At 37.3% G+C, this 18325-nt stretch overlaps 1 protein-coding gene across 1 annotated transcript in view; it reads left to right on the top strand.

The window, feature by feature from the left end:
* The window catches only part of NEDD4 (NEDD4 E3 ubiquitin protein ligase), a 142064-nt gene that overhangs the window by 106233 nt on the left and 17506 nt on the right, over positions 1-18325 (top strand). Inside the window, exons 8-17 of the mRNA XM_007935141.2 lie at positions 1029-1195; positions 3260-3377; positions 3470-3637; positions 6368-6433; positions 10297-10416; positions 12146-12349; positions 13402-13482; positions 13705-13759; positions 13851-13909; positions 14949-15014. Coding sequence (XP_007933332.2) covers positions 1029-1195; positions 3260-3377; positions 3470-3637; positions 6368-6433; positions 10297-10416; positions 12146-12349; positions 13402-13482; positions 13705-13759; positions 13851-13909; positions 14949-15014 — 1104 coding nt within the window. The remainder of the gene's footprint in view (positions 1-1028; positions 1196-3259; positions 3378-3469; positions 3638-6367; positions 6434-10296; positions 10417-12145; positions 12350-13401; positions 13483-13704; positions 13760-13850; positions 13910-14948; positions 15015-18325) is intronic.

Consider the following 18325-nt stretch of genomic DNA (forward strand, 5'->3'; position numbering starts at 1 on the left):
AAAAAAAAAAAAAAAAACTTTCTTCCTTTGGCTGTTTCATGACTTTACCACTGTGCCTTTTCTTGGACCAGAAGAGAAAGAGAACAGTTCCACAAGTGAATCATAACAACTTCTCAATCACTAGGGAGTTCACTATTATTTTAAAATTATTAATTTCTAAATCACTTGCCCTTCCTTATTTTGCTTCTACATATTTGACCTTCATCTAATTGTTTTTTGTCAGATCTCAGATAGGTATTGAATTTCCACCCTAGGTTTTCTCTGTGGGAGAGACAATGACCAACCAATGAGACATGATCCCTGCCCTTTGTTCAGTTGCTTATAACTTAGAGCCTAGACTAAGGTTATAATAGTTTAAACTATGCTTCTCAGTTTCTCAGGGCTTTCCCACCTTATATCATTGCTTGTTTGCCTTATTTAGGTGTTTTTATTCTTTTGTTATTATTGTTGTTGTTATATGCTGTGGAGTCAGCCCCGACTCATAGCAACCCCTCCTTCGGTTTCCAAGGCGGTATCACTGTGGAAGTAGATTGCCCAACCTTCCTTCCGAGGAGTGGCTGGTGGATTTGTTCCTTCCGAGGAGTGGCTGGTGGATTTGAACTGCCAGCCTTCTGGTTAGCAGTTGAGTGCCTTAGGCACTATGCTACCAGAGCTCCTGTTACTATTATTAGATACGGTAAAAAAAAAATGTTTTGAAAAGTTCAAGCAGAATTTAAATGGTTATCATTTGGTTAAAAAAATCTTGATTATATTTTGGTCTTAAAAAGTTGATGATGCCCTAATTTCATCTATGCATACTTTTTAGAATTGGTACTAACATTAACAATCTCATTTTTAATTTTCTTGAGCTTAATTTATAAGGTTAAATAATCACCCATGCAGGATGGTAAATGTGATTAATGTCACTTAAGACTGATTGAAAAAGCAAATTTTGATGGTACATATTTTACCACAATTAAGGAAAAATAAGCCAACAATAAGCCAACAATCAAGTGTAAGTTCTTAATTGTTACCTTTCTGTTTTTCAGCCTGGCTGGGTTGTTTTGGACCAACCAGATGCTGCTTGCCATTTGCAGCAGCAACAAGAACCTTCTCCTCTCCCTCCAGGATGGGAAGAGAGGCAGGATGTCCTTGGAAGGACCTACTACGTAAACCATGAATCTAGAAGAACACAGTGGAAAAGACCAACCCATCAGTATGTGCTGATCCCTTTCACGTTTGTAGTCTGAATACATTTGGACTACTAATTATTTTAAAAGTCATGGCTCTAATGGATTCATAATAGTTTAGGAAGCTATAACCTGTAAGAATACCAGGATTTTTACCTGACACAGACTTAAAAATTCTGCCTCAGCTCAGTTTTTTTTTTTTTTTTAATGATAATATACTAAATTATTTGAATCACAGATACTACCCTTTTAATTGCTTCTTGTTGTTATTGTTATGTGCCGTCGAGTCTTAATGTATAATAAATTGTTTATAAATAAATAATTTATAAACATGCTTTTAATTATTGTGTAGCCACAAAAGTTACATTTTGCTTTTTAGACTAATTTAGAAAATACTGTTTTGTACAGTTTATTATTAAAATATTAATTTCTGTCATATACTGTTTTTAAAATATAAATTAATTTTAAAATATACAGGACTCGATAATATGAGTCTTACATTAAATACCCATATGGTTAAGATACATATACTTGCATACACATATACACACTTGCACACATGCATTATACATACATACAGTCACACACACATCAAGGACTTCCATACATCAAGGACCTTCAACATGTTCTAACTTGTGTCTTCTCAATGACATTTTCTCCTATTACCAGATTTTAACTCCATTTACAAATTCTCCAATTATTTATATTTATTATCAAAGTCCCTTTCCCTCCTCCTTCTGTCTTCTACTTTTTGACACAGACTTACAATGTTTCTTATTTGGTAACTTTCTACTTTCTGGCTTTGATATTTTGTGCCTGACATAGCCCAGGCACTTCAACAGATTTTTCTGTTGTTGTTCTCAAATCTTTACAAGCAAATTAGTTATGCTTCTAACATAGGGACAACCTAACAGATGCTGAGAATGGTAGCATTCAACTGCAAGCACAATATACATTTACCACCAGGTGACTGTTTACAGCACGGAGGCACTGGTCTCTGCAGAATGACATGCAGACTGCAAAACTGAAGACCCTCTGAAAATTCTGCAAAATTGTCCTTTTGCATGCCTCATCATTATGGCAAGCCTGACTTGAGCAGAATCACGCTTCTCTGCATTATGGCTGATATTGTATTCATCTAGCCAAAATTATGTATGTAGGGAAAAATCCCTGGCACATTGCCTTAGAACAATTTGCCAAAATTGTGTTTTCTCCAGGACAGTAAAAACTGGTTTTCTGACCATCATGGGCTTATATGGCATTGAATAAATTATTAATGTTATTAAATATTTGAACAAAATTTTATTAAATGCAAATGTTTCTAGCTAGGATAATATAACTAATAAATGATCAATGTAAGGGTGTTCAGTCTGATTTATTGATTTTTTTTCCTAAACTCAAATAAGCCTTTGTTGTCATCCTTTTTCAGACCAGGCTCATGACTATATACTATCAAAAAGAGATGCCATTTAGTCTCTAAACTATTAAGCTTTTAATTATAGAATCCTTACCAGTCTTTCCATCTGCCCTCTATATCGGCTTAAGATTAATTCTAGAAAACATTACTGTTTGAGTCATGAAGATGTACTTATAACTCTTAAAGCTTCTCTTTTATGAACTGCCTAGAGCTACTTTAGATTTACTCCTGTCGTAACATGGTGAAGTAATAATATAATGAAATTATTTATGAAACTGTGATAGTCATTCATATGAGTATCATTTTGAGTCTTCCTGTCTGCCAGGCAGTATTGTAGACATAGTGATGAACTAAAATGTCAGAGTCAGATACGTTCATCATTTTCATAAAAACTTACTTTAATTCCATAGAATAGTCTCACTGTTCCACTGTGCTCACTATTTAATAGTCTGTCTACGTTGATATCTATGTGATACTGTCTCGGAAACCTAGGGAGGGGTCGCTATGAATCAGGTCCAACTCAACAGCACATAACAACAAAACAACATGTTGCAATAGACTTTAGCTAAAAACAATAAATGCTGATCTAATACAGACATTTTTTAAATGATCTGACAGAACCTTTGTTAACTATCTGAAGACATGGTTGATGGCTTTTATATTTCTAACATAGGGACAACCTAACAGATGTTGAGAATGGTAACATTCAACTGCAAGCACAACGTGCATTTACCACCAGGCGGCAAATATCTGAGGAAACAGAAAGTGTTGACAACCGAGAGTCTCCTGAGGTATTAAAAAAAGATTTTGTTCTCATTGACATATTTATGTTATTGCAATAGATTACAGAACTTGTGGCTTATACTTATGCTGCTTGTTTTAGAATTGGGAAATTATCAGAGAAGATGAAGACACCATGTATAGCAATCAGGCTTTCCCATCACCTCCATCATCAAATAACTTGGATGTGCAGACTCATCTTGCAGAAGAATTGAATGCCAGACTCTCTACTTGTGGAAATTCAGCCACCAGCCAGCCAGTATCCAGCTCAGTAAGATGCTCTCATATTTTGCTGTGGCTTTAGGATTTTATATTATACATATTATTCCACTCGAAAAGGATGACTTTTACATAAAATTTTGTCTTAAATGGCATGTAATAATGTGTTAGGGACTTTAGGACCTTACAGCATTGTCACTGATATTTCTCAAGTATCCCCACTAGTGGTATGGAGTAAAGTCATGGATAATCCAAACGATGAGTAGGCTCTAACTGCTCTCCAGCCAGTGACCACCAGGAACACATTTGTGATGAGCAAATTGGATTTGTTACTCATTTCGGCACTTACACACAGGAAATGGGGTATGTCTCAGGAAGAGGGTGTTAGGAAAGACTTATTAAAGGGTTTTATCTTAGGTGATTTTGAGGAAAGTTTAAGGAAACCAGGATTTGCTTTGGATAGGATGCTGTCAGGAAGCAGGGCTGAGTCTTTGATTGGGTATCTCAATATATCTTGGCTGTAGCTGTGCTAAAGATGTAACTGGTAAAGAAGTGGCAGTGACTCACACTAGGCAGGATAGGGAGATGTTTGGAATTTTGTGGCTTGAAAATGTCCATGTTTTGTCTGGGTTCAGACACGATTATGGAATGCTCTTATTCTTGTCTTGGTCTGTCATGGTCTTAGAGTGACCTTGTCTGATGTTTGAAATAATCTTTGAAATTGTTTATGTTCGATAGGAAAACACCAAGACCTTGCTGTGGGTGCCTGACCAGCTACCAGATTGCAGGGGCCGCTTTCCTCTTTCTCAATTATAATGTGGTTTTAACATTATATCACAGATGTCACCAACACACATATATGACACATATTGAGTGAACAAGGAGAGAGAGGATATTCACACCCCAGCAACAACTATAAAACTTGTTGCCCGTGGGTTCAAAAACAAGTACTCATAACATATAATGCCATGATGAGGTCTCTGTGGCTAGCTCTCTAGTCTGTAGCATCAAGGGGAATATTCCAGTGGAAGGCAACGATTATTCTCTGAGGAGGCTATGGTCATTTACAGTTAGAGTTCCCCTGCCTTTCATTCATTTAGCAAATATTTACTGAGGGCTGACTATATGCCAGGTACTATATTACTAGTTAAGGAGCTCTGGTGGTGTCGTGGTAAAAGCATTTGGATGCTAACCACAAGGTTAGCAGTTCAAACCCATCAGCTGCTCTGCAGAAGAAAGATGAGGCAGTCTGCTTCTGTAAAAATTTATAGCCTTGGAAACCTAGTGGAGGATGCTATGAGTTGGAATTGACTGGATGGAAGTGAGTTTGGGTAATATACTAGTTTCTGGGGACTGACCCATCAGTAAATAAAACAGACAAAATCCCCTGACTGCATGGAACTTTCTACTGCAAGGGTTGGCACACTACTACCTTCTGGCCCAATTAGCTGCTGCTTGTCATTGTAAATAAACTTTCATTGCAATACAGCCCTGCCCACTTATTTCCATAGTGTATGTATCTGCTTTCACACTACGAGGACAGAGTTGAATAGTTAAGACGGAGACCATGTAACCCACAAAGCCTAAAATATTTACTATCTGGACTTTTACAAAAAAGTTTGCCAACTTATGCTCAAGACAGTATCCAAGAGAAGATTTGCCTGCCCACCTGCCTACCTGCCTCCTTATTTTCTCTTCCATTTTCTATTCTGTTTTCTATTTATTTTGTCTTCATTTTTGGCAGGGGAATGTGAAAGGTCAGTCAAAAGACTTAAAGAATAAGCTGTATTGACTTGCTGATGACCAATCACATAGGATTATATTCCTTTCTTTTTGGTGGTTTTTTTGTTTGTTTGTTTTTTAAATTATAAAATCTACATTTTAACAAGATCCCGGGGTGATTCTTATAGATCCCCCCCCCCCAAGCTCTTGTTAAAATGTAGGTTCTGGGTTCTGATTCTATACCTCTGGGGTGGAAATGCAAATTATCTGCAGGGGGTTGGACCTGTATGAACCTGTTGGAAACCCTGGTCCAGAGAATAGCGATGTGGAAGGTGGCTAGAGTGGTCAGGGAGAGCCAGGTCTTGAAGCCCATGAAGCTGTTGTATTCTCTGGTACAAGTTTTATACTAATGACTGTAAGAAGTCACTAAAGAGCTTTGAGCTAGAGAATGACATGATTAAATCTGCATTTTAGAAAGCTCTCTGGCTACCCCAAGCAGTGTGGAGAATAGGCTTGAATAAGACTTGAAGGAGAGGAAACTATTAGCATGTTGTTGCAGTAATGATCAAGGTGACAAAGACTTGAACTAAAGCAGCACCTTTGGGGAAGGAGAGATGTACTGAGAGGTAGTAGAGAAAGATAATGGTGGTTGACTGAGTGGCAGGACAGGAAGGAGAGGAAGGGTTGGGTGACTTCCTGATACCTGATTTGGTCAGCTGCTGTTGCAAGTGTCACCCATTGAAAAGAAGAATACAGGACAGGGTTGAATGGGTGTATATGGGAGGAAATTGAATCCAGTTTTAGATATGTTGAAGGAATATTTGTTAGACATCCAAGAGAAAGTGTCCAAGGGTTAGTCTAGAGCTTGAGGAAAAGCATAAGCTGCAAGCTGGGAGACATCAGCGTGTATTGAGAGTGGCTAAGTGCCTCCATATGCAGTGTTTCAACAGTTCTTAAAAAGCTTCCTTTCTTTTGTCCCATCATACTACCCCACTACCTTATCTGCCACCTGAAGACAAATCAAAACCTAAAGTTATTATCATTTATTTGTTTTTACTAGGATCATTCCAGCAGAAGAGGCAGCTTACAAGCCTATATATTTGAGGAACAGCCTACACTTCCTGTGGTAAATTTATCCTCTCCCTTCAATTATTGATAAAAATGTAAACTTGGCATCTTTTCTTGGAAGGGGGCAATCTATGTCCGTAGTGATACCGCCTCGGAAACCCAGGGAGGGGTCGCTATGAGTTGGGGCTGACTCGAGGGCACATAACAACAGCAACATGTAGGAAACTGGACTGCCAAGCAGGAACCCCAATCCAGCATAGAATCTAGGCTCTCTCTGGTAGATGAGATTTCGGGTGGGGAGGTGTGGGGTAGGACCTTTAAAGACTAAACATGGTGAACTGTCTCTCCCATATAAGAAAGTCTCTGAGTAATATATGGGCTTGGCAGTTGTTAATACTCTGCTTGCTGGAGGTGGGCTGCTGCATACAGCATACAGTTTGGGACAGTGGTTTCCAGCTGCCTCTGCTTTGTACGTGGAACATGGCATCCAGCTTTGCTCATGGCATCTAGCAGCCACTTCTGTTCTGCACATGATGCATCCAAGTCAGAATTCAGTCACTTAGTTAGGTATAGGAGCTCTGGTAGTGTAGTGCCTAAGGCACTTGACTGCTAATCAGAGGCTGTGTGTTCAAACCCACCAGCCACTCCTTGCAAGGAAGGTTGGGCAATCTCCTTCTGTAGTGGTACTGCCTCGGAAACCCAAGGAGGGATGGTTATGAGTCGGGTTCGATTCTACGGCACATAACAAGAACAACAACAACAGTTAGGTATGGCCTGATATTGGCAGGCTGAGTGGTCAGGTCAGAGTATATCAGTCCCCAGTTTCTTTCTTCCCTTTAGGCTCACATCTGCAAGTCTACTGAGGCCTTCTGCTTTCTCCTCAGTGTGTTCTCAGCGACAGCTTTGATTGGAGCTTGGACTTCTAAGTACTTCATACCTATTATAGTCTATGACTATTATCCTAGACTCTATTTTGATATCTAACCTCTATCATCTTCTTGCCTCAGCTCTTACTTTTGAGCTTGTCTCTCCCTTTCATGACTCCCACTTGTTTTTTAAACCAAATTAAAAATGCCAGATTCCCAGCACACAGAAACTTCTTGCCTCATTCATTCCTTTCTGTGCCTTTTCTTCCAAACAAGCTGCTTCCATGTTCTGTTATTCTCCCACTTCTAGATCTGTGAACATTCCATTTCCCCATTTGGAATGGCCGCCTCATTCTTTTTACTAACTATTCATACTTTTTAATGGCAGTCTATATATTAATTTTGAAAAGTAGGTTAAGATTTTGCCTTTATGAAACTTCTAGCATAGGAGTGCAGAGTTTCAAAAGTCTTCAACCCAAGAGTAGCTTGTCTGTCCAAGAAGATGGCCCTGTACTGTGAGAAGGACACAGATCCTGAACTGAGGGAGGAAGAGTTTGCCCACCTGTGCAATCATTTGATCCAGTGTGATAGTTAAGGTTATGTGTCAACTTGTCTGGGCCTGGTTTTGAGTGGCTCGGCAGCTGGATGGTGAGATTGGTAAGCAGCTCCATGGTGGAATCTGCTATGAGCAGCTGACTAGCTGCTTTAAGGATGTGGTCTGCTTCATTATATAAGGAGAAGCTTTGGGACTGATCTGTGGCTTTTGGCACACTTGAATCTTGCACATAGCCAACTCTTCATTTAATAGCCTGCCATGTTTCCTGCTGATCTTGGGACTGTCTCTGGACTTGAACTAGTGGTTCTGCCATGTTGTGTGGTAATACTGGGACTGTGCCATTATATTTGTCAGCCTTGGGTTTGTCAGCCTCAGCAGCCAGCAACTGCCTGAATTAAGAGACACCTCTGGCTCCAGTGGGCTGAGAGCAAGAGGCAGAGCTGAAGCCCAGGGTTGAGGGGCTTTCACCCAGCCCTTAGAGCTGGCACTTTGAACTCGGACTTCTAGCCTCCAGAATTTTAAGAGAATAAACTCCTGTTTGTTAAAACCACCCATTTGTGGTATTATCTCTTGGAGCAGCACAAGGTAACCAAAACACCCAGTCAATATTGACCATTAACAAACGGGTAGATGGCACAGAAAGACTGCTTTCACCAGCCTTACTCTTGGCTTATTGTCACTTATCTGACCTAATCATTAGATTGGAGCCTATGGAAGCAGAACTCCATGATATTTCTTCCACTGTACCTTGTAATGGACCCCCATACAATGCAAATACTAGTTTCTGATCAACTGACAGTCATTGATCCAGGGCACAATTTTAAGTGTGCTAGATGATGATTTATATTTTATGTAATTAAAAAACTATATCCATGCCTTTGCTTCTCAATACATTAACTTTTTTTTTAATACATTGACTTTTTACTTTACAGTTTTCTTGAGGTATTATTTACAAATTCATCAGTTTTCAAGTGCACAATTCAATGAGTTTTATTAAATTCATACAGTTACACAACTCTTACCACAATCAAGTTTAGAAATTCTTCCAACACCCCAAAGAGTTCCCTCAATTCCCTTTGCACTCAATCCCTGCTTCAACTTCACCTCCAGGCATGAACTCATCTGCTTTCTGTTGCTCCAGTTTTGTCTTTTCTAGAAATTTCATATAAATGGAAGCATATAGTACATACTCTTAGTATGACTTCCTCACTTAGCATGATGTTTCTGAGATTCATCCATCTTGCTGTATGTCACAGTAGTTTGTGTTACTACATTGTATAAATGTAGCCTACTACATTTCGTTTATCTTTTCACCAGCTGATGGACATTTGTAAAACTGGGCAACTTCTAATTTTGTCATTTTGGACTCACAGCTCATCATCTAATAAGTGTACCTAATAACCAGTCTATCTAGTGAACACACTGATGGTGATGGGTTTTATGTTGAAAGACACTTTGGGGAACCAAGCCAAGCCTTGAAGAGTCTGATCTGGTTAAAAATGACTCAAGAAAGGCTAAACCTGGGACTATTTTAAGTAAACCTGTAAATAATCAGACCTCTCTTTGTTCATTTGTAATAAAATATAATAAACAGCATCTTCCCAGCCCTTGGAGGAGCAAGGCAGGGTAACTTTTGACTCTGCACATATGTGTGATAATTTCTATTGTTAGACCACTTGGGTTCAAAGCTCAACTCCATTCCGTACTAGCAATGTATTTGTTAGCAAATTACTTAAGTTTTCTAAGCATCAGTTTCCTCATTAATAAAATGGGCCAGTAATACCAATTACCTTATTAAGATTCATGTTGGGGTTAGATGACATAATCAATGCTAACTCAAGTGTATGGTGGTTGTCATGTTTTATTTTTATTATCATTCTCATCATCATTATCTGTTGTAACTACAATGAGTTTCTTCCTCGGAAGGAAGACTGGGCAATCTCCTTCTGTAGAGATACTGCCTTGAAAACCCAAGGAGGGGTTGCTATGAGTCAGGACCAACTCAACTGCAGTGCGTTTGGTGGGGGTTTTTTTTTTTTTTTTTTGGTCTCTTTGGCTCATTTTTCTAGTAAAATGTTTTGTTGAACTTTGTACTGATAATAATTTATAATTTTTCAGCTAGTTCTCAAGATGCTAGGTAATAGTCAAAGTCTATTGGGCGTGCATCTGAATGAGGAAGTGAGATCAATGAGTCTGTGCCCTAGCTGCAAGGGAAACTATAGTGTCCATAGGAAGAGGTTGTCTTTACTCATGGAGTGGGGAATTCTCCAGACATAGAAATGGGTTCAATTCTGCAGACATAGAAATGGGTTCAATTCTCCAGACATAGAAGTGTTTATTTTAAGTGAAATGCTATGTGCTTTATTCCATACACTTTAAATTTTTATTTAAATACCTTTTATTTTAAAAAGAGCTAGCAGCAGAGAAGGAATGTGGCCCTTTTTTAAAAAAGCCATCTTCCTTGTTAATTGTAAATTCTCCTATTATTTTTCACTTTAGCTTTTGCCTACTTCATCTGGATTACCACCAGGTTGGGAAGAAAAACAAGATGAAAGAGGAAGGTCATATTATGTAGATCACAACTCCAGAACCACTACCTGGACGAAGCCCGCTGTACAGGTATCTGTGATCTGGTGACTTGTTTTCTTACAGGGTTTACACTCCACATTCCTGTGGGAACTCTTATGTCGCTTTGTATGCACAGTGGATGCTTCTACCTTCTTCTGGTTGTTTTTTCTCTGACTAGTGCTTAGTTTCTGCCATTTCCTGTGGCTCTCCACTGTACATGAATTATCCCTTGTTGTTATATAAAACAAGTCCAGGTGGGAATAGGAGAACGAAGTAAATGATCTGGTCCATTGGGTGGTTTTGCAGTTTGTCATTATTTTGCTAAAAGATAATCTTGGTGATTAATCTCTATTTAAAAAAATTGGTGGTGATGACACTTTGTCCTTGGCAGTAGTGAGTAATTTTTGTAATATTTTCTTTTAAATGTTTAGCAAAATATGTATTTTATCATATTACTATTTCTCTTTTTGAGAAATTTTTTAACACTGAAAAGTGTGAGAATAAAATACTAAATACCTGTATTGTTAACACTCAGTGTTAACCACCATTAACAAATCATCTTATTTGCTTCTAGGTGTTGTATTTAAATAAAGTAAATAAAATAATGTATTATAAAAAAACAAAAAAAAACAAACTCACTGCTGTCAAGTTGGATCCGACTCATGGTGACCCCTCCTTGGGTTCCCAAGGCGGTATTACTAAGAAAGTAGATTGCCCAACCTTCCTTCCAAGGAGTGGCTGGTGGGTTTGAACCGCCAGCCTTCTGGTTAGCAGTCAAATGCCTTAGGCACTGTGCCACCAGAGCTCCTGATAGCTAAATTCTGTTCAGCCAAGCTTTTGATTCTATTCCTCAGGTGACTACCATCTTGAGTTTGTATTCCTGTAGGCCATTGTATGTATTTACATAGAGAACTAAATAAAGCATAGTATTGTTTATGTCTTTGTGTATTTTAAAAATTTTCATGGATGTTATGCTAACAGTCACCATCTTTTTGCACTCAACATTGTTTTGAAACCCTATCCATGTTGCTGTATGTAGAGCAAGTTTATTCCTTTTAACACTTTCTAACAGTCTATCATGTGAACATACTACATCTCAGTTATCCAATTCTGTTGCAGATATTTGTTATTCATTTTGTCTACCTAGCATTTGAACCCACTTTGTATCTGGAGAATTCTCCACTCTATGAGTATAAAGACAACCTCCTCCTCTAGGCACTATAGCTTCCCTTGCAGCTAGGGCACAGACTCATTGATCTCACTTTCTCATTCAGATGCATGCACAATAGACTTTGACTATTACCTAGTATCTTGAGAACTAGCTGAAAATTATAAATTATTATCAGTACAAAGTTCAACAAAACATTTTACTAAAAAAATGAGCCAACAAGACAAAAAAAAAAATCCCACCAAACTCACTGCCGTTGAGTCAGTCCTGACTCATAGTGACCTCTCCTTGGGTTTCCAAGGCAGTATCTCTACAGAAGGAAATTGCCCAGTCTTCCTTCCGAGAAGTAGCTGGTGGATTTGAACTGCCAGCCTTCAGGTTAGCAGTCAAATGCCTTAGGCACTGAACCTCCAGAGCTCCCACCAAAGAGACAAAAGATGATTAAAATAATGAGGAAAAATGAATTATATGCCATAACTACATTTGCAAATGAGGCTCAAATGTTTATAGTCCTATAAATCTGTACTCTGCTTGCAGGTTAAGTTATCTTTTTAACCACAGCTACATGAGTTCCCTGCAAGACATAGTGACGTTATTTAATTACTGTGCTAGGCCACCGTGGAGACCAGTCAGCTGCCATCAAGCCAGAGCTCTTCTGCGTGCCCTCAACCACAGCCCACCCCCAGTGACACAGCACAGCAGGTGACCCCACCTTCTGAAGCTGAGCACGGATTCCTTCCTAAGGGCTGGGAAGTCCGACGCGCACCCAATGGGAGGCCTTTCTTTATCGACCACAACACCAAAACCACCACTTGGGTAATTTTAATACTCATTTAAACATATAATAGCAATAATTCTAATCTCTATGTATAACTCTTTATAATCTCTAAGTGTACCTTAATATAACTTATGTTTACCAGTATTCATTTTAAGATATATTGAATTCTTAATAATGTGGTTTCTATTCAAGCTATGTTTATCTCTATTTTGAATCCTGTTTTGGATTGTCATGGCGATACATTTAGTTCCTACTTTTAGTTTTTACTCACTAGCCATAAATGCTTAGAAAGATAGTAATAGTCTCTTACATTTATTTGAGGCTTCATAGTTTCCAAAGCACTTTTGAATTCTTATCTCATTTTGTATAAAAAATAATCCTGTGGGGCTAGTGTTTTTATTTTAAGATAAGGCTTAAAGTTGTTCAGTGGTCAGCTCACTACTAATAGAAAAAGTTACTCAAAATTAGCAGCAGATGAATAGATTTTAATTAATACTTAGTTCAATAATCAATTATTTAAAATAAATGAAAATAATTTAAAATATAGTTTAATAAAGGAATAATACATATAAATTAATCTAAATAAATGGAATTGCATTTTTCAACAATCTGAACTGACTTTAATAACTTTTAGATCTTCCTTTTCTTCCTTTGGTATCTATTAATAAATCAACACCTTAACAGATAAACATGTTTAGGGACTCAGAAATAATGTAAGGTCCAGTCAAGCTCCTGCTCTTTTACTAATTTTACCTTAAGGAAAAGCCCTGCAAAGTGATGCAATCTCTAAAGAATGGAGCAAAATGCTCTGAATGGTTCCTGTGAAAGAAACTATGAGTTAATAACTGATTTCACTTAGAACGGATCCTTGTCATTCCTTTTAATAACTGTAGCCTGAAAGTGATGTATTTTACAAGGAAAAACTATTATTCCATAGTCAAGCACATGAAGTATAAATGCATTTTTAAAAGAAAATATTTTAAATATCCATTGATATTAGAAAGCATGGTAACAATTAGACTGACTTTCATTATTTTAAATATTATTTTTTTAAAATACTGTTTTCTTTATTTACTCTACCAAAAAAAAGGAAGATCCAAGATTGAAAATTCCAGCTCATCTGAGAGGAAAGACATCATTTGATTCTTCTAATGATCTAGGACCTTTACCTGTAAGTTCATAGAACTGCCACCAATCTAACTTGGCTATCTAAAACATTTTTTATTTAGAAATATAGTAGTTCTTTAACAACGATAATTAATTTTACTAAGATGTTGGTGCCTTCTACTAAGAATACCATATGCAAATTAAATTAACTGAAACCATCACCATTTTTCTGCTCATACATATAAAACTCTTTCCTAAAATAATGGAAATACATTCTTCATTACAGCCAGGATGGGAAGAGAGAACTCACACAGATGGAAGAATTTTCTACATAAATCATAGTATGTGCAATGTGGTTTTTAATTACATGTTTTTTGTAATATTGAATTTTGTTTATGAAAAAGAAGAACATTCCTATTTTTTATCCTTCAGATATAAAAAAAACACAGTGGGAAGATCCTCGGTTGCAGAACGTAGCAATAACCGGACCAGTAAGTGTCTTTATTTCACTGTGCTCTAATAGGGTGATCCTCTCACTCCCTCTTCAAGGGTGAATGGTCAAATTTGTGATTCTTTCCTCTCCCTACTGACCCCAATCCAAATTTGGTTATTTGGAAAGATTGTATCAACTCAAGTTGTTATCCTTACCCTATGCAACAGCCTAGGGAGACTGGCAGAGCAGATGGTGAAGATGCTAATGCTGTTCTGCTAAACCCAAGCCAGTACTTGATATTATCTGAGAGAGAATATTAATGTCCTCAACATATCAGAGAAGAGCAAAGTGTGTATCAGGGTGAAGAGGCAAACAGTGCTCTATCAACTCCAGGGTCGTATCTTGAACATTTTGGTTATAATCATTGTAAATTCTTAGTGTATAAGACGTACCAATGTTTATGCATTAAATATAATTATTATGATGTATATAATGACTCTACTGTTGAATCAGATTAATTATAGGAAAATCCTTATCCCCCCCACTTTTTTTTTCATTATAAGTATAGCTACTTTTTTCATAGTTCTTCTGGTTTTGTTTTCTAATTCAGAAAAACAAGGAAAATTGAAGATGCGGTTTTTTCAGTTTACTCTTTAGTATCTTGAAATATCTTCAAATAATGGATAAAAAAGGCAGCTCCTCAGAGTTCAAGGAAAATGTACATTTTTCAGATTGTTCCCTTAATGGAGAAATCACTTTGAAAGTAAAGTCTCTTTAGAAATGGAAATTTTCATTTCTAATATTTCTCTACTTGGAAGAAATTTCCTGTTTCTGGCATGTTGCATTTCAAGAATATTGCATGATTAAAATTACAGCCATAGGAATTCTTGAATACAATTTTATCTTAAACAGAAGAATTAAAAATTTTTAAGTTTTATATTTCTTTTTCTTCAATTTAAACTTTTCTTTCCAAATGTTCTCTTTTAATGCCTTTAACTTATGTTCATAAAATACCCAGAGGGGAACTTTTAAAATTGTTCCATCCAGAATAAAAACAACCTAAACCTTCTTTATTTTTCCAAAATTTTCAACTAAAGGCAGTGCCCTACTCCAGGGATTACAAAAGAAAATATGAGTTCTTCCGAAGAAAGCTGAAGAAGCAGGTTGGTGATATTTATAGTAGATACTTGAGAATGATCATTATATAGGCTGAAAGTACTGGGAAAGGCATTTTTCAAAAGTAATAGAAAATGTAATCTATATTTCTAACAACTTTGAGTAGTTTCTTACAGAGAAATGATGCTTATTAGCTATTATGTGTCATTAGAGGGCACAGTTATTTTATGTCTTTCCTTATTTTTCAAGATATAGAATGATAGTGTTAAAAATTGCTTTTAAATCACTGTAACCTGGTTTTTCCTAACAAGGCTTATGGGATTGGGCTTCGTAGAACCCGTGCAAGGGACAGCTCAGGAGATTATCTTTCAGTCAGCCTCTGGGTTCCTGTTCTGCTTTATTGTTCCCCAGTGATAGTCATTCATTCTCTTTAACTTCATGTATAACATATCTCTGCATAATTTAAAGCTATTACTGTGATTGGAAGAGTGCTTCTGTTATTTGTCTCCATATACCTGTCATGTATTTTCACTGTACCTTTTTTCGTCACCACAAATTCAGTATGCTTGGAACTAAGCTCATCATCTGCCCATCTATTCCATTTTTGTTGGTGATAACCCTTTTTTTAATGCCTTCTAATTTGTTCATAAGGAGCTCTGGTGGCACAGTGCCTAAGATATTTGATTGCTAACCAAAAGGTTGGTGGTTCAAACCCACCAGCCACTCCACGGAAGGAACACTGGGCAATCTACTTCTGTACAGATTTACCACCTCGGAAATTCAAAGCAGGGTCGCTATGAATCGGAATCGACTCTGTGGCAGTGAGTTCGGTTTTGGTAATTTGTTAATAATTTTTCCCTTTCCCAGCAGTTTAGTAATATTACCACTAGGTGGCTATATTGAGTTACATTTTCTTATGGTCTATACTGGAAGCCAGCTTTTCCAGAGATTCAAAATGGTAGGTTGGCTACTAGAGATTTTTCACCCTGTTGTTGTTATTGTTGTTGTTGTTGTTGTTATGTGCCGTCGAGTCGGCCCCGACTCAGAGCGACCCCTCCTTGGGTTTCCGAGGCAGTATCACTACGGAAGTAGGATTGCCCAACCTTCCTTCCGAGGAGTGGCTGGTGGGTTTGAACCGCCAGCCTTCTGGTTAGCAGTCAAGTGCTTTAGCCACTATGCTACCAGAGCTCTTAGGTGCCTTTAATTTCAACCCACATAACCCCATGTGACGGAGTGGAACTGCCCCATAGACTTTTCTAGGCTGTGATCTTTACAGGAGCAGATCACAGGTCATTGTCCTGTGGAGCCACTCGAGTTTTCACCCTAAATATTAACAAACGTGAAATAAGATAGTTTTTAGTCTTCTAATAAAATCATGAAATGTTAACAACTTTTTAGAATCATCTTAAATAATAGTTTTGTGACAAAATTGCTCTGGAAATTTATCTTCTACTTCTAGGCTTTGGAATTTTAAATCTTTGTTCATTTATTTTTCTGATAAATATTTTCATTATTAATGAGAATATGCTGCTGGAGGAGAAGCCAGCTTCTCCATGTGCCATTCATAAAATCTGTAAGCATGTTATAATACCAACTTGCTGGTGTCTTCCAGGCAGCAGGACTATGGGACAGGGCCTTTTATAAACAGGTCACAAAAGAACATAATGAAAACATTCATTAACAGAATCATGCTGTTTCTGCATACAATGCATTCTTCTTAGCAAGTTACATTACAAGTTTAACAGCCCTGAAAGGAAGATACTATTATTATCACATTTTACAGATGAAGGAAACTGAGGCACAGAAATGAAGTAATTTGCTCAAGTCCCATGGTTATTAAGTAAAAAAATTCAAATGAAAGATCTATCAGAGCCCATGCTCTTGATCAACATGACAGATCTTGATATGATGCTTAAGAGAGAAAATTAGTGCATAAATGACCCAAATTCAAAAAAGAGATGAAAAATATGAAAGATTAAGAGACATGGAGTTAGTTCAGAAGGAGAGAATCAGGAGCATGAGGAAAAGCTACAAATTTTCCAAATCTGACACAGACATGAATCCTCAGATTAACAAACAGGACTGAAAAAGAAAGTCTGTACCTGTACTTACCCAGGTGCTGTGGAGTTGATTCTAACTCGTGGTGACCCCATGTGTGTCAGAGTAGAGCTGTGGTCCAGGGGGTTTTCAGTGGCTGATGTATCTAAAGTGGATGAACAGGCCTTTCTTCTGAGGCATCTCTGGTAGACTCAGACATCCAGCCTTTTGCTTAGCAGCCAAGGGCATTAAACATTATTCCACCCAGGGACACCTCTAGACGTGTCATAGCTAGCAAAAGAACCAAACACCAAGACAAAGATACAAAATACTGAAAACCAATGTTAGAAACCCATAAGCTTCTTTAACCTCTTCCCTTCCTTCATTGTCAACATCTCATTAGTTAAGAATAATGATGGCAGATAATTATTGAACTCACCATGTGCCAGATACCATGTAAGCACTTTAAGAGCTTATCTCAGTAAGTCTTGAAACAACTCCATGAGGGTACATATTTTTCATACTCATATTTTATTGATGAGTAGATTGAATCTTGGAAAAGATATGGAACTCTTTGTCATATACTTACTAAATGATGGCATTAGATTTGAACAAAGGGCCTCCTGACCCTAGAATCCATGCCCTTGCCCTCTGCTCACTTCAAATGCTGTGATTTGTCTGATAACCATCACTTACTTCCATTATCTTCTCTTACTACCAGGATGCCTTTTATTTTTCTCCTTTGTTAAACCACTCTTTATCTACTCCATCAGCTTCTGAGAACACAACAGTCTGACCATATCACTCCTCTGCTCAGAAACTTTCTTCTTTCTAGTCTGTCATTCACACTTGTCTGCAATCTGGCCCCATATTATTAGGCTGCCTAGTGTCCTGTCTAAAATCCGTTTTCTCCAATCTTAAAATTTTTTTGTTCATAAGCAGAAAAGAAAATTGCTTGTATCTTTCTATAGTGTTTTCCACTATTTCCTGACTATATTGGAAGTAAAATTGAATGTTAATAGCATGTTTTCTCTTATTTCCACTTGAAAGTTGCACACAAAGCACTCAGGAATAAAATATTTTGGTACATTTTTATAAAATGTACAGTAAAATCTGCCTAAGGCTATAGTTATCTACATTTGTCACCTAATCAAAGGAGATATAAAAAAATAAGTGAAACAATGTGATGCATTAATTAAGAGCAGATATTTAGGAGCTAAGACTAAGTTTTGTCTTCCTTAGTTTCTTAATCCATAAAATTAAGAGAATAATATTATCTGTTGTTGTTGTTACGTGCCATCGAGTCGAACCCGACTCATAA

The sequence above is a fragment of the Orycteropus afer genome, unplaced genomic scaffold (genome assembly GCF_000298275.1).
Source record: "Orycteropus afer afer isolate SDZICR_OR568_19922 unplaced genomic scaffold, OryAfe1.0 scaffold00026, whole genome shotgun sequence".
NCBI classification, from domain to species: domain Eukaryota; kingdom Metazoa; phylum Chordata; class Mammalia; order Tubulidentata; family Orycteropodidae; genus Orycteropus; species Orycteropus afer.